At 38.7% G+C, this 21,074-nt stretch overlaps 1 protein-coding gene across 4 annotated transcripts; it reads left to right on the plus strand.

The window, feature by feature from the left end:
- Positions 1-4,178: 4,178 nt before the first annotated feature.
- On the plus strand, positions 4,179-21,043 carry NMU (neuromedin U). 4 transcript variants are annotated; one of them, XM_072037611.1, is made up of 10 exons: positions 4,179-4,352; positions 7,392-7,450; positions 11,201-11,248; positions 11,344-11,403; positions 12,158-12,187; positions 12,294-12,344; positions 14,380-14,454; positions 19,418-19,471; positions 20,113-20,152; positions 20,703-21,043. In XM_072037611.1, exons 1-9 carry the CDS (start codon positions 4,280-4,282, stop codon positions 20,146-20,148), a joined length of 486 nt encoding a protein of 161 aa, XP_071893712.1. In that variant the 5' UTR covers positions 4,179-4,279; the 3' UTR covers positions 20,149-20,152; positions 20,703-21,043. The 4 variants fall into 4 exon arrangements, with proteins under 4 accessions (XP_071893712.1, XP_038034778.1, XP_038034776.1 ...); XM_038178848.2 differs by lacking the exon at positions 4,179-4,352 and adding an exon at positions 4,455-4,727; XM_038178850.2 differs by lacking the exons at positions 4,179-4,352; positions 14,380-14,454 and adding an exon at positions 4,454-4,727.
- The last annotated feature ends 31 nt before the right edge of the window (positions 21,044-21,074 follow it).

Raw genomic sequence — 21,074 nt, forward strand, 5'->3', positions numbered from 1 at the left:
GCAGGGATCCCCCTCGCCCAACACTTTAGGCAGAGAATCACTGAATGATTCAGGCTGGAAGAGACTTGCAGGAGGGTTGTTCATTTTTTCTGCTCACAGCAGTCAATGCTGAATTAAAACTGTGTTGCTTGGGCCTTTGTCCAGCTGGGTCTTGAGGATGGAGATGTCACCTCTCCAACCAACCTGTTCAAGTCCCTTCAGATGACTGAGCTAATACTGACGTGGTTTCTGTGCAAAGATGTCCTCCAGTAGGTATTAGTTGTACCTCACAAGCAAGCTGTGAGGAAACATGGTGATTTTGAGAATGTTCTCAGATAAGATTAAAAAAATAAAGGGAAATGTTCAAAAGTGTTTACATCCCTTCATCCACCTTCCTTCCTTCCTTCCTTCCTTCCTTCCTTCCTTCCTTCCTTCCTTCCTTCCTTCCTTCCTTCCTTCCTTCCTTCCTTCCTTCCTTCCTTCCTTCCTTCCTTCCTTCCTTCCTTCCTTCCTTCCTTCCTTCCTTCCTTCCTTTCTCTCTCTCTTTCTCTCTTTCTCTCTTTCTCTCTTTCTCTCTTTCTCTTTTTTTCTCTTTTTCTTTCTTTCTTTCTCTCTCTCTCTCTCTCTCTTCCTGCCTGCCTGCCTGACTGCCTGTTGCTGCATAGTTACAATGCGGGAAGCATAGGTACAATTTTTGAAAGATTACAATATTTTTGCTGAATTTAGACACCGTAACTTTCCTTTAGTCATTACAGAGCTCAACAATATATCTTTTATGGAAGAGCAGTTTATAGCAAACAGGCTGGGTCTTTTGAAGACAGCCCTGAACATTTGCTGCAAGCATTCCTATCACTCTTTCCTAATGTAGTCCTCTCCTAGCCCAGGGGCTGGGGTCTCTCTCTTCATCTCCAGCAATTCAGGCAAGTTATCCTCAATAGTTCATTATAGACTCCTAAGGCCATTTGAATGTTACTTACTCATAAGGGAAGAGCTGAGAAATTATCTTGGCTAAAATAAGAAAAGAATATTCTGAGAAAATACAGGCCCTCGTACACCTTATATGGCTTGGTGGTGGTTGTTTGTCTCCCATTTGTAGGGAGATAGCTCTAAATACTTCTATGAAGTGAAAGTCTTTTGGGGTTAATTCAATACAGCTATGAAAGCCTATTCAGGGAGGCTGATTCTTGAACTGAGTCCCTAGAGACTTTACTTCATGGGTCTTTGTTCCAGGACAAGCTTCCTGTGCAATATTAGTAAATAATGAAGAGAATGCCTTGAAGAAGTGCAATACTTAAGCAGGCATTAAGTGATGATTGAGACTTGCCTCCACAAAGTTTAATTCTCTGGAGCTTAAACAAGAAAAGCCAAGTACACACCTTTTTCATTGTAGAGAAGAAGGAAGATATTAATGGGCCTACCTGGACTTGTGAGAGACATCAGTGCATGTCAGCACACACTGACCTGCTTCAAGCAGTCTCCAGAAAGTTTTGAATATTTTGTTGAAAAAAAGTGCAGTACAAACCAAAACTCTCTTGGTGCTTAAGTTCAGGTGCAGATGGAATGATTTTTCATATTTTTTAAGAAATTAAAGTCACAGAAAAAACAGCATGCACTGGCCTCTTCTCAGGCTTTGTGCGTGTGCCCAGCAAGGGAGTGGATTCAGTGACGTGCCTCCTGACCTTGACTTCTCTGAAGACGGAGAAGATGGTGGTTTCACATGCTCAGCTGTTTGATTTCCTTTCCACTAGCCATAATTAACATTTGTTCAAGCACCATTAGGAAGAAAATAAATATTTCAAAGCAGCTAATTACAGCATCCAAAACATCCTCCAAGCTATTCTTTTAATGAGGATGTGCTTTGTTCCTGCAATAGTGTAATATTAATTTCATCAAGCAATTAAACAAACCAAAAACAGATACAATGCAGAAAGGCGTATTTTTTTCTCCGGTTTACAAGAATGCTCACTTGCATTTCAATGAGTTACTTGTGTAAAGTCGATCATCATAAGCTGTGTAAACCTCACATAAATTGAGATCCAAGCTTGGAGAACTTGCTTTGATCAAATTTGTAAAGATTTCAGTAGAAATTTTGTCTGGGTATAAACTTGGGCTTAATGCAAATATGCTCTTTTGCTGAAGTGCATTAATCTGTACTTTTAACTAATGATTATTTACGTTTACTTTACATATATGAGGAAATGCAAAAAGTAAAAGTAAAAAGGCATAATCTAAAATGAAAAGCGGTTCAGACCGGGTTGAAAGTTCTGGAAGAAGCCAGCCTGCTGGGGTTCAACTAATGTAACTCAAGGCACAAAGAGGATGACATGTTTAATGGTTGCTGCTTTTGCTCAACAGCAGCAATCAGTTGAAAATAAAATTCATGTTGCAGGTGAAAGATGATGGAACAATACAAATCAGAGCACACAGAGAAGTATTAGATGGTTATTTTCTGGTAAATGGTTAACCAGAATTCATCTACCTGGAAGTTTTTCTCATTATCTTCAAAATCTGTTTTAATGTGTTCAAGCAAGTGGATTCAGCAAAATATTTCAGTCTGCAATATTGAAATAGATATCACATAAATTCAATTTCTGCGCTAATCTGAACTCCTTCAACTGAAAATAATGTTTAATTCAAGAGGTATCATTTTTTTCACTATACATGAAACATTCTGTGCACCACTCAACAGGGGAAGAATTTTTACAGGTATTTAACTTTCAAATTTATAAAATACTGTCATTTATTTTGCCACACAACCTATTAAATATTTAAGAAGAAGGTATTAATTAACAAAATTTACAACATATTAAATCCTTCTATAGGCCAAGGCTTGGGACACTAATTTGTATTTGAATCAAGATAGATTAGGGAGATATTTTTCAGCACTGGTGTCTTCCAATTTATGATAATGTCTTCTAAATAAATATATTCTGTTTTTATTAACAGAAAACAGAACCAAATGCAGGTCCTTGTTTTGGATTGTTTTAAAACAACTCATTTAATTAGGTGGATACAAATACAGTAATAAATACAAAATATGTACGTCTTTAATGTTTGTACTGTTATATCTGGTGACTGGCTTTCCACTGGCACAAGGATTAACTCTGTACCCAGCCATATTAAGGAAAGCTTTGCTATTAAATCTGATAGAGAAGATCCTTCTATTACTGAGAGAATTTTATAGCATCCTTGCGTGCTGGCTGGCAAAGCTTGTGAACTTTTGATGGCCTGTCAAAGCGTGCCTGGTGGCAGAGCAAAATTTGTAGCACATATGACTGATAAGAGCAAAGGCAAAGAGCAAGCACAAATCTATTGTTATAAATCAAAGTTGTCTTTTGTTTTGCAGTAGCATCCACTGCTCTTATCAGGCAGGTTTTTATTTGTTTGTTTGTTTGTTTTCCACTACCCACCATTCACTCCAGATCAAAACCCACCAAGATGGTCAAAAAGCACTTCATGCTGCTTTGGGAAGATAACAGTCCCTAATAATACACCAATGTCTCATTGCTGGACCATTGTGTAGTATTTCCTTTGCAAGTCCAGCCAAGCAAATAATATGAGAGAGTGGAAAAACAAAAACAAAAACTGGGAAACAGATTGTAAAGCTGGACTGTGACTTGTGAGATGCTGCCCCAAAATGCACATTTGGAGAAAGCCAGCCCCTGCTGCTTGGCTGGCTATGAGGGGCCACAGGTCTGCTAAGCCCTGTACTAAGATTTAATGCCCAAATGCCACCATATTCCTGAGTTCTGCTTCATGGTGTAGCACTGTGTGTGTGTTTGTTCTCTCCTTTGTCCCAGGGGCCATTCAGCCTCAAGTTATGAAGCTGGTTTCCATGCTGACAACCTGTTTTGAGTTGCACCCAGCTTCCTCAACCAAAATACTGGAGATGAAAAGCACCAGCACTGCTCTCTTTTCAGCATATTCTCTTTTCCCATTTGTGTGATTCGCAGTTCTGCTATGAAACATGTATATACATGGGGAAGAAGAGGTGGCCACAGCTCACACCTGTGCTTCACCAAGTGGCTTCTTCACAAACTGGGTTCGTCCTTATCTTGATCAGAAGGTGCCCGCACCTTTCTGGCCACCAGGTGGGATGTCCCAGTGTTAAATTGTGCCCCTTCTCCCCAGCACACTGGGGTTGGGCTGTCCCCAAAAGGTCACCTTTGCCACCCCAAGCCATCACCCTCAACTTCCAAGCACGGTGAGGGGGCAGCGGCCATTTTGTGCTCCATCACGAGGCTGCCACCACAGCTGGGGGGCTTTTTTAAGGCATAGATGTTTCTCTAAGAGGGGGGTCATGAAGAAAGGCCCTAGAGGCTGCCCAGCCCTGTGTCTGGAAGCCAAGCAGGGCCATGCACCCGTAGCAGCAGGTTTGAGAACAGATCTGCCCCCGAGGTGGGAGCGGGGCTGAGTCACCGGCGGAGATGAGGGGGGTCTGGGCCTGGGTGGGTGGGTGGCGGGGAGACGGGCAGGGGTGGGCAGGGCGGGTGACGTGTCCTCCGTGAGTCAAGCTGATGCTGGTCCACGTGTCAGGGAGACTTAAAAAGTTTGGGAAGGGAGCGAGGGCATGGCCAGCCGGTGGGGAGGCAGAGCAGGGGGCACCACGGTCATGGGACAGCTCTGCCACCAGCAGCCCCCCACGGCCACCCCGCCACGCAGCCTGGGGAGCAGCGGGGGGCTGCCAGGGTCCCCGCTGCTCCTGCTCCTCCTCCTCCTCCTCGCCTCCTCCATGTGTGCTTGCAAAGGTGAGGAGCATCCCCCCGCAACCCCTTCCTGCACGGCCACTGCTGCAAATTGGGGGGCTGGAAGGGTGACCCCATCATTGCAAGGGGGCTGAGAAATCCCAGCCCAACAAAATCCCTGCAGTGCTCTGCCTGGCTGCGGAGCCGGGGTGGGATCGGATGCTGCCGTGAGAGATGCGGAGATGCTCGGGAGACAGCAGGCTGGGAGGGTAAGGGGGTTAGGGCTGGGAATGGGGGGCTCATCTCAGCACATTTTGGGGTGGGGAGGTGGGGGGCTCCTTCCCCTACCCTGGCAGGATTGCCCCGTCCTGCCCAAACCGCGCTCCGGCAGCTGGGGGAAGTGGCTTTTGTTCCAAGTGGAGTCACTAAAGGGTTAAGCGGGGAAGGACAGAGTTGGCAGGCTGCTTTAGACACAGCCTGATTACCTTTGATTTAATTGGGAATGCTGAGTTACACCTGAAAGTTGCTATTTTTGTAGGAGGGAGTGCTTTGCGAAGACAACCAAAGGCACCGTATTTCCAATTGTATTTTCCCACTCCAGCTGCATTAAATCCTTGCACCCTGTGAAGCAGCACAGCACAGCAAGCTGCTGTGCAATGAGCAGTTCTGCTTTGCGTGTATTATGAGCGAGCGAGTTACTTTCATCGGGAGCTTTTGTTCTCATTTTTTGATATTTTCCTTAATATCAAGAAGCAAAGAAATCTAAGTAGAGCATACTGCATGCTGTGTTCAAAATATATTCTGGAGATGTGGAAGAGGGGAGGGAAGGAAAATGAAAGCAAAGAATGGCAGTGGCACACGGTATTTTAGCATCACTTGTATAGAAATGATGAGAATGAGCTTGGGTATGGAGAGCAGTGGTGGGGAGAGACGATTTAAGAGGTGGATCCCAGGTTGAAAAGTGACTGAAACTGCGCACCCAGCACTCTGCTGCCTTGCAAGAAGTTTGGTTTTTTGAAGCTGGCAATATTGAAGTGAACAGATATGTCAAGTGTTAATTTTGTAGAAGGGCTTCCTCCTCTATGTTCCTTTTGAATAGGACTGCTTTCCTGGAGAGCACTCTTCCCCCCATCATGGATATTTTGTGTGTCTTACTAGATAATATCGTATTTCCTTGTGTGTGCCAGTGTGTGTGTGTGTAAATCAATGAATTCCCTCCAGGCTGAAGCAATATTCTGCATGGGGCGATGTGGGGATGCTGCTTGGCACTGGAGGGGACATGGAGCTTGCTGTGAGCGTGAAACACGGGTGACAGCACACAAAATAAGACTTTTGTGAATAAGTGCAGAAGGGTTCAAGAAACTTAAGAGCTGGTGAAATAATTGCATCTCCTCTGTTCAAAAGTTTATGCTCCGGGCAAAAAAAAAGCTCCACAAGTGACATATTTAGGCTTCCTCACCTGCTGCTCCAGGCCTTACGGGCTGCTGGGTTTCTTTTGCTCCCCCTGGAAAGCCTTGGGAGCTAGGCAGGAGCTGTGAGGGGCAGGCAAAGATTTAACAGTGTGGTGACTCGAAGGGTTGCCCTGTTCCACTCCTGGCAATCCAGACACCAGCTCCAGGGAATACTCCACCATGATCATACTAACTTAGGAATAGAAAACAAAACCAAATTTTTCAAAAAAGGGAGTTGTAGCACCTTTATTTTTTATTTTTATTTTTTTTTAGTTTTTCCTTGAACTAAAACAAACATCAAAGAAGCAATTTTTTATTTTTTTTTTTTATTTTTTTTTTTTCCCACTGGACAGCAGTTTACTTTTCATGTAAATCTTTCAGAGATTTCAAAAATATCCCACTCCTCCACAGGATGAAATCAAGACACCCTCTATAATTCTTTTTCTGGGGAGAACAAGCATCCATAACAATTAACCATCTTAAGTCTGTGCCAGTACCAAAATGTGGTTTTGGAATTTACCCTTTTATGCCTGGAAGTTGCTCCTGTTGTTATTTGTGGTACTTGTAAAACAAGCGGGCACGATGAGCTTTCACATCCTGCTCACCTGGCCATTCTAGCTATGTCTAGCTTCAGCATTTTTGTGTTTAATTTGGTGCAATTCTTTGGAAAAAAATAATAAAAAGCAATCACAGTTAATAATAGACTGTCTGGGAGGTTATAAAAACTGTTCATCTGAGGTGTGGTAGAACAGTGTATAGAGCTGTCAGGCACGGATCCTGGGCAGTAACTTTAGGAGAAACTGGATGACTGCTTGGGGTTTCCTCTCCAGCACCAGCTCCCTCCTGAGTGAGATGGAGACTCTGGTAACACAATATGATTAGGATTATGCCGCCAGATAAAATTACAATAAAATAATAACTAGATAAAATAATAACTTCCCGCACTGGCACTGCAGGTGAGCTGAGCCCTCAGGACACTCGAGGCTGTAGATGCCGCAATGTGTTTTCCCAAGCAGGTCCTAGCATTCAACAGCAGCCAGACAATTTTTTTTCCTGCTGCTAAACACTGAGAACAAACTAATGCCAGCCTGACTTGTGATGAAAACTGAGTGGCTTCCACACTGCTTATTGCTCAGAGACGTGAGTGTCCATATTTTGGCTTTGCAGGTTCTGGGGACCCTGTCACCCTCAGAGTTTTTATTTATAGCGCTGACATGGGATAGTTACAAGATGACCCCTACTGTACAGTATTGCTAAGCAGTGTTTGTGCTTCCAGGTGCACCGATGCCATCCCAAGCACTCGATGCAGATCAGGATTTGCAGCTGTGGAAGGAGGTGAGCATCGTGGGCAAGCTGGTTCAGCCATGCCTGGGAAAAACCCTTGCCTGTGGGGAGAGATCTGGGAATGTCTGTGGCAATTTATTGCTACTAGAACAGGGATACAAGATTAAAAAAAAAATCTGTTCTAGTCCTTGCTATGGTCACACCTCACTCTCCACTGTTTCTTTAGCATGGAGTTAAGGTCCTTCTTCTTCCAGTCTTACTTCTGTATAGACCCTGTCCCTGGAAGCAATACTGTGTCTTGCTTGGTATCTTTATAGTCTGTGCATGACAGGCAGTAGTTGTTTCAACTCATCCAATCCACCTCTTGCTTCTTCTGTCTGCACACAGTGCTGGGACAATGCATTTAATCACATCCTAGCATGTTAATTTACTAGATGGAGGATAATATCCTGTTGCAGTTTGCCCCTTTAACATTTTATACCAATTGCAACTATAACTTCCATTCCCATCTTTGAACTTTGCATTTTTTTGATTCTAGGATGTTACTTGTGTGTCAACACGGGCTTTTTTGTGCCCTTTTGGAACAGACAGGACAGCAGGGCATAACACAGAGAGGGTTCAGCCTGCGAGCTGCATGCCCTGGCATTGCTGTAATCTTCAAGCGTGCTGCTGACATTAATTTTGTACCTTCTGATAACATTAGAAAGCAAGTGACTCACCATGGGTGCAGATGCACGGAGCAAATTTCTTCAAATTGAGGCCATTACAGAATACACTGCCTTTTTGTCAGCTCATTTCAGAAGTACTGACTCAAACACTGACTTCTTCCTAGACTGGCACTCAAACAAGCCCTGGTGGTACTTTTGTCCTGGGATAAAGTGATCTCTTGGGAAGCAAGATCCTAATAGCTAGAAGGACTTTATGAGAATGAGTTGTTTAAATTTCAGATTAAATATATACTTTTTTTATATATTTCTACATTTATTGCTAGGATTTGCTATTTATGATATCGGATTAACCCCTATGCTTACTGGAGGCAAAGGCAAGGTTCCTATTGATTTCAGTGAACAAAGAAGTATACATGAAATACTAAATTCAGTGCAAAATTATGTAACACAAACAGTATAAAACTCAATTCTATAACAGGAATAATACAGGACTGGAGAGGGTCTAAGAACTAAAAAAAAGAGAATTAGATGTGTAGGTATATACCTGAAATCAGCCCGGCTACAAAACCATACTGGAGTTTCTTAGAGTGTTCTTCGCTGCTTGTTACTTTATTAGCTGATCACTCAGGAGAAGCACTGCCTCAAAATTAAACAAGTATTTTCCAGGAATGGTTCTGAGTTTAGAAATATAGGAGCTTTCTAACATCCTTTCATTTCTTTACGTTATTTAACAAACCCCAAATAACTGGCAGGCTCCCACCCTCAGGCCACACTTCTGAGGAAGGAGAGAAAATTACTGAAAAGAAGCTTCAAGGACCATACGAATTATTAAATTAAAAAAAAAAAAAAGATAAAACACTTTATTTATTTATTTATTTTAATTCTTTCTTTCAATTTTGGAAAGGAGGAATCAACAGAAACTGCATTTTCTCTGGTCCTTTCTTTTTCCATGCAGGTTTTAGCTGAGAGATGGATTTCTTTGGACTGTGTTGAACACAAAGTAGTCTTTGGTTTGTCCTGCCATTGAATTACAGTTGACACCTCAAACCGAAAACCAAGCAGATAAGCCAACAAATAAACAACCACAAGAAACAGGACATTTTAAAAATAGTTTCAAAATGACTTAAGCTTGGTTTAGGTCATTCACTGCTAATTTCTATCTCTACATTTTCTTACCCTGAAAGTGGTGAAGCTGAACAAATATACGCGGAGACAATCATCTGCAAGATGAAGGGGAAAGAGAGCAGGGAGGTTGTGTTACCAACAAAAACTATTTGAGGGGGAATCTTGTGAGCTATTAGCTTTCCCACTATCTCTGCTAATGCTTTCTCATAGGTTGTCTCTAGAGAAATGAATCATCCCTTGTCTTGGAGTACTCAGATATGCATTATTTGTTTATTGCTTTTTTTCAGTTAATGTTTTCTTCACTAAAGACTGCTGTTTAGGGCTTTGTACCTATAATAAAATCAAAAGACCCATTGTATTGCCCACTCTTTATTTTAAAACCAAGCATTTTGATGCAGTTTGTGAACATAATAATGATTGGCAAAGCTTTTTGGCACCTAGAATAACAGCATCAAGTATTCAGTGGAAAAAAACCTGGCGCATATCAATGCAGCTTGCAGTTGATACAATTTAATAGTTAAGCCTCTTTTTTTCATTATTATTAAACTGTGCAACTTCTGTTGGAGCACTGGAGATTTTTTCTTTTCCTTACAGAATACTTTGAGCTCTCAGCACTTGTAAAATTACTTCCATGGATTCAAATGTTCTTTGTTCCACTTCTCCTTACCTGATCAATACTTCCATCAAAAATGGTTCAGTACTGTAAGACTCTTTCATCTTGGAAGAGAGACAATAGAAATAAGACATGATTGTCCATACAATGTCATGAACAGTCAGGAGAGGATGGGTAAGAATCACTTATTTGTTACTTCTTCCAAGACAAGATCATGATAGCACTGAATGAAGATAGCTTTGGAAGGACTGATCGAGACAAACAAAAATGTTATTTCATGTGGTGTTCAGGAAACCCTTACCACAGGTTGTTGTGGGTGCTAAAAGCTTACAGCATGTCACACAGACTATTCAAATTCACTGAACAGAAATCCTCTGAGCTTCAGGAGAAATGGTCTACTTCCAACTCAAAGTATTTGCACTACAGTTTTGCTGGTGGTTGGACAGCATGGGCCTTATTAAACCATGGTTTTCTTCTTAGATTCTCTCCCAGGTACTGATTTTTTTTTTTTTAAAGAGATAAGCCACACAGCTAAACAGACAGTAGCTTCTTGGTTTGGTCTGTGGATTTATTATTATTATTATCTGTGTGTACTTGTATGTGTGTCTACACACCTCATATTCCTCTCTTTGATGATGAGTCTAAACTTAATGACAGCGGCTTCTTCAACAGTGCACTTTGAGTTTAGATCCCTTGAAATATATCACATGTATTTCTTACTAGCACTGTAATTTGGGAACCATCTCCTCTAAACAAAATATTGTAAGGCCCCTCATGTGCCAAAGAAATCAGTGCAAACCTCAGATATTGTCTGCTGGATGACTCACACAAATTGAGTAGCATGCATAAGATGTGCTGGCACATATCATAATCACTCAAGAGATGCATGGGTCATACACCTGCAGGGATGCTGGAATACAATTTGCAGAGTAGTGTTTGAGGACAGTGTATTGAATCACTTGCTTTAGTTTTGTCATTTTCTTTGCAGTTTCGTGTAATCCAAAGATAGTATAGAAGATATCTAAATATAGAAGATATCTAGTATAGAAGATATCTAAAGATAGTATAGAAGGTATCTATGTTCATAGCCCATGCCCCAGATGCTTACAATCATTATTTAAAATATGACTTAGTTAGAGACAATTAGCAGGGGTATGAATGGTATAAGAGAATAAAGGCCACATATATGTGGTTGTTGAGATCAAGCATATATAATTTTGTTTCCTTTTTTCCCCCTTGCATTCAAAATATTTCATGAATGCTCCCATAATCATTCCTTCTAGTGGAAAACCTTGACATGCCCCTGGCTACACCAAACTAGTTTTGAGAATATAGATATTTAACTTGTTTATATTAATCTACAGTTTTAAAAAAGGATTGTGTCAACTTTTACAGATAGACGATGCATGTTCTACCTACCTGTCCACAGATTCTCAGCCTCAGGTGAGTCAGACAGAGGTTGCTCCACTATTTATGATGTTTATCATATGCAGTAGGATTGGTAGTTTGATACTGAGTTCCTGTTTTCTTTTCATTAGGTGTCCAGTGCACTGGAAGAACTTTGTTTTTTGGTCATGGGATTTCTCCAGAAACCGCAGGTAACACACATGAAAGGCTCCTTAGCATTTCTGAAGCCTGATGTCTCCATGTGCCAGTGCCTACAGTGAATTCTGAGGACCCAGTACCTGAAGTGCCCAGCAGTGCTGGAAGTAGTATGGCAGTTCTTACTCTGAAAAAAGGAGCATCCACTAACGCCTTCAGTTCTTCTAGTAGAGAATAACCAATGCTCTCTGCCAGGTTTCAAAAGAGTAGTTACGTTGATAAGCAAAGACCTAGTATATCTGTCAAGGAAGAACAATATTTCAACCCAGTATTGAAGTTTAAAACATAATTTCAGCCCAGAGCAGAGGAAGCCAAGGGGAGGCCTCATGGCGGCCTGCAGCTCCCTCACGAAGGGAGCGGAGGGGCAGGCGCTGAGCTCTGCTCTCTGGGGACAGCGACAGGACCCGAGGGAATGGCATGGAGCTGGGACAGGGGAGGGTCAGGATGGGGGTTAGGGAAAGGTTCTGCACCCAGAGGGTGGTCGGGCACTGGGACAGGCTCCCCAGGGCAACAGTCATGGCACCAAGCCTGATGGAGTTCAAGAAGCATTTGGACAACACTCTCAGACACAGGGTCTGATCTTTGGGTGGTCCTGTGTGGAACCAGGAGTTGGACTTGGTCTTTCCAATGTGGATCCCTTACAGCTCAGGTTCTGCTATGATTCTATGAATTAAAACTGTCCTCTCTCTATATATATGCATATATATATTTAATAAATAAAAGCCTCTCTACTGATTATTATTCCCACAGGGTTTAGATGAAAAAGACAACACCAAACGGGTAAGATTTCTAAGTCTGTTTTATGATCACTTTAAAATTGTCAAGAAAATCCTAACTCCCTTGCCTTGTTTTGTAGTAAAACCCCACTTTTAATTTTTTTGAACAGTTCTTATTTCATTATTCTAAGACTCATGACTCAGGCAACTCAGACATCATGGTAAGTGGCATAGCACCTCCTTGTGAATACATGTGTGCCTGTCCATAGAAACAAGATGTTCCTTTCTGCAGTAATCTCTCCATCTGTGAAGCTCGGCACTTGGTGTTTCATGTTTAAAATACAGAATGTGTTTTAATAACACGGAGACGATCATCAATGATGTACAAGTGTGGAAATGGAAAACAACATTTAGGGAATCCCAACTGCATCTTAGTCTCGTAGTTTCAACATTAAAGAATAAGATCAAATTCTTGCTTCCAGAACATTACATATGCAGTGAAACAATGCTGATTTACAGAAGTTGAGAACATGACCCTAAATATTTAAAGCTCTTAGTGCATCTTTATTAATTCTTAATTAAATGGTATGTTTCTATTTGTGCATGTCACAAATATCAGGCAAAAGAGATCATTCAGACTTTGGAGTATATTATAAATGAGAAATATCATTTTAAAAAGAGACTAGTATTATTGTTATAAAAATATTCTAATAGCCAACAAATAAACTATGTGTGATCCACCCTTGCTTTTAAAGTGAAGACGTAATCTGCTATGTCTGTGCATCTATTTTTTTTTTTCTGCGTACCACAGGACTTGAGAAAGTTAAACGTGTTCATGTCTTCTCATTTCTTAACAGTCATTTTTATATGTTTATGTCCATTACTGCCTTGTTGCTTAAATTTCTTCAGAAATAAGCTGTATATTCCTTAGAAAGTGATACTGTTTTCTAGGCTTCCTGAGAATACTGCTGATGTTGCAGTCAATATTTTCACAATAGAGTTACTCTGGAAATTTTCGTGATAATCAGGGCACAGGGAAATTAGTTATTTCTGCTGCTGCTTCTGCTTAAGAGGTTACTGCAGTGCCTTCTTCCCCATCCTGAACACCTTTGCCTCTGCCTGCCCACAGAGATTACTGCTTTCTCACTTCTGGTTTAGATATTCAGTTGGTTATCTTCTAGCCCATTTCTCAGAGACAGTAAATTATGTGAGCTAAATATTTTTTTGGCTTCATTAACCTCTCTCCACTAACTGCAAGACAGAGCCCAGCTGGCCAGGTGGGATGCTCTTTAACTCCTCCACTCATGTCAGACTTTTACTTTAGATATTATGGTTCTGCATTGAATACCTTAGGCAGACAGTGCAAAATTGACTCCAAGTAGGCAAGAAATTTTTCCTATTAAAAATGTTATCACTTCAGTAATTCTACTTATTCCGTAAATTACATTTCTCTTTGCTGCATTACTTTTCTAAGAAGTATTGTATCAAAAATACATCATCTTTTAATTATGTTTGTAAGTAATTCACGAGTTGAAGGTTTGACTGAGTTCATGGCACATAGGTTTTTCTACTTTCTCTCTCACTGTGGGCCTCTCTCTAAAGGCCCACAAGGTTCTGTTTTGCTGGTCACTGCCTGGGGCAGTACACACAATGCTGCTGCACTTATCCAGGCTGTGTGTGAGCATACAAAGTCTTGTCAAGCATGAGGAATTTCAGGATTAGAGTTTGTTAGGGAGAGTGACTGGTGCCATGGTTACAAATTTTACTTCAGGATGGAGACCTCCTTTGAACTGTTTTCCAGTTAAAAAAAAAATAAAATCTTCTTTAAGTTAAAGTAAAATGAACTTTTCAGTACAATGAAGATTAAAGATGTTACCTTCCACAGCAGATGATTACAGTCAGTAAGTGTAGCATATGGGAATATTTTCTGTGCCATGTGCAGAGGCTGATCAAGGTCTGAACAATCGCAGTTACCTGGGTAGGAGGACTGTAAAAAGTTCTTTCAGTGAGTAAAAGTGAGGATGCGTATCTTGTTCCTCCATCACTGTGCAAGCCACATTTGTATTATAAATATAAATGTTGGTACCAGTTTATTGTCAATTCAGAATGTTCAGAAACAAGTTTCTCAATTAACATCTTTAGTCCTTTCTTGGTACATGATCGGTCTATAAGCCAATACTGCAGGAATAAACATTTTTTGCATCATGAGGTCAGAATTTCATTGTTGCTCATGTGTCTGTGTTCGTGTCCTCTCAGTCCTCTGTCCTGCATCCTTTGCTGCAACTCGTTCCCCAGCTTAATGAGAGAAGACTGAAGAGACACAAAGTGGACGTATGTAATATTAAACTCTGCATGCTTGCATTCTCATGTTTGATGACTCATTAGCACATCTAAAATGTCCGTGTAGACATTTCTGCTCATGGCACTTTTATTTTCAAGGTTTAATGTCACACTGATGTGTTTTCATTGGAAATGTGCATTGTTTTTTCTATTCCTTAATGAATGAAAAATAATCCTGCTGATCTTTACCATTTGCAACTCTAAAGTAATACATGCTTAACATAGAACACTGGTAGAGTCGAGATATCAAAATGGACCTGGTACTTGCTTCAAAAAAAGAAAAATACTTTCAAATTTATCACTATCATTATATTGCAGTTGAATTATATTTTCGAGGGGTGGGTTCTTTTTTTCTCTCCAGATGGAATTCAAACCATATTTACTCCTTAAGCACATTATTTATGACTTATAGCACTAAGACTTCCCAAGCAATTTATAGGCAATGTTACTACTTAATTTAAGGTGCAGATAAGAAAGTTCTTTCTTTGCTACAGTTTTTGCCCAGATTCTTTTAGCTTTCTGAAAAAAAAAGCTATAGAAATGAGCCCTTTGAGAATATAATGACATCTCTTTCTATGGAGATTTTATTTCTATTTGTTCTTATCAACCTTTAAGGGATGTTAAATTACTATTTAATTATCTTATTACCTGATTTAGTATATGCAGAAACAAAATGTAAGAAAAGAAATATATCTTCTCACTTTGAGTATCATAGATGGAGATAAACTTTTGAAAAGTTTTTTGTTTGTTTGTTTTGTTTTGTTTTGTTTTGTTTTAATAATAAAATAGGCATTAATCAGAGGGGCACAAAACTTGGAACATCTTTTATTTTGGAGTTTTCAGTTTGGGAATAAAGAATGAGCACTTGCCAGCTGTTTAGCAGATGTAAGAGCTTTGAATTTAAGGTATTCTTCTAAAACCATTAGGGTACACAATTTGAACCCTATTTTAAAAGGTGCAGAATAACTTTATACTGTCATGAAGACAGCTAAGTCACTGAGTGCTTTGTAAAGTCTGACCCTTTCATACTTACATATTATTGAGCCCTGGAGGCATTGTAAAACTTATTTTCCATAGAAAAGTACTGTGTTTGGAAGCAAAACTTCCCCATACACTGAAATAGACCCATTGTTTCCAAAATATCATAAAATTTGGGTACTTTTGCAGCAAACACACTTTCCAATTTCAAAAATCAAAAAGCAGAGGTATAATAATGCCCTTTGCATGGATGCAGCACCACATCATAGCATACATTTTACTATCATTATGTAAGAAGAGTGGTAAAAGATATGTATGCATACAGAGCCAACTTTTACAGAAAATAGCTAACTTTTCTTCTTGTAAGTATGATTCCAGTTACTTAACACTCTCCCTGATTCCATCCTTTTCAGACTGAAAACAAAACAAAGCAACCAAACAACAACCAAAAAAATGCATCCTTCTCAGATTTCTTTAACCCATGAAGTTCAACTAAGGCAGAATGGATTTTTGAAAAAAAAAATCAACAGCAAAAACAGCAAAACACATTCATTATGTTAAAGGTTATATGGAGGAAAAAATGTCATGGAAAAGAAAAAGGCAATACTAGAATTCATGCAGAGACTTATGCTTTCAGTATTGACACAGCAGCACAGAAAGAAACCTCAGGAAAAGCCTTGACAGTGAAAAAGTGAAACTGTGAGCTGAGCTTTGAAGAACCAAGGTTACTGGAAATAGAAGCTGGAAGGAAGGAAGGGAAATGTAGTCACAATTGGGATGGGCACAGATGCTTTAGGTCTCTTTGGTGAGGAACCAGTAAGAAGAAGAAGGGTTCTGGCTAGCAAGGACAGTGAAAACTAGTGGGCAGGGCAATAAAGAGGCACGCACAGTTGACCTTAAATCTGGCATTTCACAACTCCTGAGTGGTTGATTTAGGGTTTAAAGGGTATTAAAGGTTAAAAGGGTTTAAAGAGATAAAGAGCAGTTCCTGGTTTAAGGACAGTGAGTTATTTCAGAAATTCTTTATTCCACCTATTAAATGTTTCTGGTCTAGTCTGACCTCTGAAAGGAGAAATAGTCTTGTTTGATATTGCTCCGATTTTCTGGGTCCATCAGAGTTTTCCAGTCTGTGACTTGGGTCTCTGTTGATCTTATGTCTTAAGACATAAAAAACTTAATGAAACAAAAGCATTTTTTTAACACTCTAGAATATAACATGGAAACAAACAGAAAGGTGTGGAAGTAATAAAAGTAGTAAATGAAATTCAAAGCTTAGATTAACTTTTATTTGATTGTAAATATAAGCCACTGTGGCGACAAGTAAATGTTTGATTTTTTTCAACAAGGTTAAATGCTTCTGCAATTTCTTTTCAACAAGATTAGGTGAATCATTGATTAAAAAATAGAAAGCCAGGAAACGGTGATACATGGCATGATAAAATTCCTTGATATTTTAAGTGTTTGGTGCCAGAGTTTCAAGTGAAATAAAAATCTCTGTAATTGCTACTCTTAGTCAGACTTTTCCCATTATGACATTGTGGGTTTTTTTTGTTTGTTTGTTTGTTTTGTTTTGTTTTGTTTTGTTTTGTTTTCAGTATCTTTCTATGTGCAGGAATAGACATAGCTCTCCTCAGTGGATGGCTACTCACTCTGTAGTTGAATGTAGTTCTAGTTTTCCTCATGTGAGTGAGAAGGAACAGGGTAAATATTGGGCCAGAGGTCCTCATGAGCAATTACAGACAAACTATAAAATAAAATAATAATTATAAAATATCAAACATTAAATTTATATATTCAAATTTGTCTAGAAAAATAGCATAATATGGATGTCCTTAACAGTGCAGTGCCCACACATATATCTAAACAACTCACCAAACAGTAAAGGACAAAATCTTTGCAGTAAAAGGCAGGTAAAAATATGATCCAATTTATGAAGCAGCCCCTACTACTTTAATATGTGCAGTATTCTTCCTGACTTCTAAATTTTAAATGGAGAGGAACTGTGTAAAAACTAGACTCATTTTTCTTATAATTTATGTCAGTCCAGTGACATAACCTGGCCACATATAAGAACTTTAAGAGTTGGCACATCTACTCATGAACCACTAAAATTGTTATGAAAAAAATTAACCCATTACTCATCTAATTGGAAAATACAGGTTGAAGTTTACCTTCTGTGACAGCATTGACTTGAACTGCTGTTAGATCTTCATATTGGCAGAGAATATTCTTCTGGTTTTGTTTTCAAAATAACCATATATGCTAAATGAGACAAATAGTAGGAAGGACAGCATAAATGAAAGAACACAGAATTACTGTAGGTGAAAACAAACTGACATTTAAATCCAATAAGGTCCTTTTGCTAGAATACTTTAATATCCTGAATTTGCTTCCATTTAGGATGGTGGCACAATTCATGGAAACAGAATGAATTCACTAATTAAAAGCAACTTAAAAGTCATAGAATATTTGGCATACTCCAACATAGTTCAGCTTCTTCTGAGCAATTTCATTTTTAGTGGAGCGTTTCTCAACTGGGCTCAAATAAGAAAATATAAGGGTATTTTTTTCAAATAATAAGAACACAAGTAGAAAAATAATGAAATATAAATACTGTAAGACACTCCAAGTATCTGAAAAGACAGAATATAGCAATGTAGAAAGCTCCATTAACAAACAGTAAAATAAAATTTAAAACCCTGTAACATGTAATGGATTGTAGATCTGAGATGGGCATTTCAAACTCAGATAACACCAGAATGTGGTGGACAATATAAAAATCACACAGATGTTTTGCACACGGCAAAGAAACTGTGTATAATGGCATACGTGATTAACGGAAGTCAAAATTAAAAGCAAGACTCAAAAATTACTTATTGTTTAACCCCTGCTTCCTTTGCAAGTTTTCTTGGATTGAAGATATTGCTGTGTTTGGAAATGATGGGCGCCATCCTGTTTGACACAATTCTTACAGCATTAGAATAGAGCATGAAGTGAATTCTCCCTGTGACAACTCTGGTTATTATTATTACCACAGAGATTTCACAGTTTTAAATTGAGAAACACTATCGTTGCTAAGAGAGCATACAGTCGATATATTCCATCTAAATTCTATGTTCTGCTAAGCACAAGATTTGAAGTATTTAATTTCTGAATTGGCCTGTGTCTCCCTCTACAGGACAGACATAGAGGATGAAAATTTTTAACTTAGAGGATGAAAATTCTGTGATTAAGTTTATATCTTGTCGAATCATGAAGGTCTCATTAAAACAGATGGATACTTCATTCCCTTTACTTGCTACATTTAAACAGAATTTCTATTTTCTTCACTGACCTTTTTTTTCTCCTTTTTGCGTAGATCAGCAGACAGTTTTTTCTCATTGTGTGCAGCACGAGTAGGATAGAATAGCATAAGCACTGGTCTTTTCTTTTAAAACAAATATTTTTCAGAGTCATTCTGACAAGGGTGATCTGGATATATCTCTGGGATCAGTCTGGGATCTCATTCCTTGTCTGGAGCCCATATATTTACAATTTTTTAAGCTTTACATTGTTGTTGTTCTGTGAGGTGCAAAGACCAACTCTATTTTGTGTATGGAGACTCCATCACTACGGAGAACGGTTGTATTTGAGTGATGAAACCTGGAAAGTCAAAGACTGCTCATCATTACTAGTAGAATTCTAAAGCAATCTGAACTGATGCAAAACCTTAGGTGGATTTTGGCCCTCATTCATGTGTTTTATTCAGTTCCTACATGAAGATATGAACTTCCTTGTTACCCGGAGAAACATATATACCATATGGCTTAAGGGGGCAAGACTATATAGTAGTACCAAAGATGTTGCTTACGTACTTATGATAAGCATGGGGTCATTCACAAGACTAGATATGATTTAGAATACTCTCTCTCTCTCTCTCTCTATATATATATATATATGTATATATCTATATATTTATATTTATTTTTTTTTTCAGGAGGACCTTCAAGGAGCTGGAGGAATTCAAAGTAGAGGCTACTTTTTCTTCAGGGTATGGTTTGTTTATTTATTTATTTATTTATTTATTTATTTATTTATTTATTTATTTATTTTCCGGGCTGAGTATTACCCCCAAAAAAGTAGAGAAAACAGTAGAGTAAGAATTGTTCTTACATTTTTTTTGTAAGAGCTTCTCTCTGTAAGCAATTCCACTAGAATTGTTTGTTTTCTTTGTAAATGATGAGAAATACTCAACCAATGACTTCGGGTACATTTTGTATAGCACAGAATCTGTCGTTGCAAAGTAATAAGAATAGCTGGGCTAGTTTGGGACTTCTTGGTGAAACTGAAGTATCAAAAATATATTAAAAATCAAAAGAGATTAACTACTGATACTTTTTTTGCTATGGTAAATATTAACTGTCTTGGAAAATAAGTATTGCCTCTAAAAGATCCAGAGGAGGATCTTAACGTATTGAACTAATATTCTATCAAAATAAGAACTTCTTAAGTATTTAGAAATTGATTTTTTAGAAGTAAGAGTGCATAACTACTGTACTAAACTGATGAAGGTTTACAGTCTTCCCTGATAATGTAGCGATTGAAATGAGGTTAGACATACCAAGCTGTATGGGGCTTTGCTACTGAAACCACTCAGCTTTATGCAGTGCTTATTGGATATTTGTCTTTCAGCCACGCAACGGAAAGAGATCAGTGGATTTTCGCTAAGGAGGTATTTATTTAATGCTTTTAATCATGACCTATACTGAAATTACGTTATTCTTATACAAATATTCCATGGTACTTATGTTTAGAAGTAGATTTCTGGAGACAAACTTCTAACAGATGTGCTAAATTCACTTGTTTTTGTCTAAAGTGAGTAGAAGCTATAGCTACTCAGTTCCTAGAACAGAGAACGCAGAGGGGTTTTGGGCAGCAAGAAAAGGAAAAGATCCCAGATTTGTAGACAATTTGGAAAGTTACCAATGATGATAGGTGTACATCAGGAAAAACTGATTCAACCTCCTGCCAAATACATAGTGAGAAGTAGCTGATGACCTGGTGGTAAACCTACTGTTCTTACACAGAAGAACTGCTATCACACTGAAATTAGCAAACTTCAAGATTTAATTTCAAATCATGCAACTCTTTGGACAGAAAAAATAATAAATCTGTGCCAATATTATGATATTCTGTTTTGTAATATAGCTTACACCTCTGTCATATTTTAAGTATTTTGTGCAATACCATACCAACAGCTAAAACTTTTTCTTATTTTGCAGGCTTTTAGACTCCTGACCTAGACCTTATGCTGCAGGAATGCCTGGGCATGGTGTTTTCCTTACAGAAATAGTTCCTTACTAATGTACAATTAAAAATCACTACAATGTAAATGTTCTTACATTAGATTCCGTAAAAAATTAAAATGTTTCTTTACTTCCTTGATTACATTAAAAGCATATCAAAATTATTTGTTTCTTAGTGTTATGTTTATAACTGTGTGTAATGAAACTGTAAAATATCTCAATGTATGCATGCAACTGACATTGCCTCTAACAACATTGCTTTGTATGTTTATTTGCCTTTATAAATAAAGGCCCTGAAAGAATTGTTTTAATGAGAATGTTTGCAGTGTAGACTAATGCTTTTTTTCA

This window comes from Anas platyrhynchos, chromosome 4, assembly GCF_047663525.1.
Source record: "Anas platyrhynchos isolate ZD024472 breed Pekin duck chromosome 4, IASCAAS_PekinDuck_T2T, whole genome shotgun sequence".
NCBI lineage: Eukaryota > Metazoa > Chordata > Aves > Anseriformes > Anatidae > Anas > Anas platyrhynchos.

What these genes read in the sequence shown, in the direction of transcription:
- NMU (XM_038178848.2), top strand. Translation starts at nt 4,550, where the DNA reads ATGGCCAGCCGGTGGGGAGGCAGAGCAGGGGGCACCACGGTCATGGGA. An exon ending in CTCCATGTGTGCTTGCAAAG is followed by an intron (nt 4,728 to 7,391) that starts GTGAGGAGCATC and finishes TTGTGCTTCCAG; the next exon opens with GTGCACCGATGCCATCCCAA. An exon ending in AAAAAGACAACACCAAACGG is followed by an intron (nt 12,188 to 12,293) that starts GTAAGATTTCTA and finishes TTTTTTGAACAG; the next exon opens with TTCTTATTTCATTATTCTAA.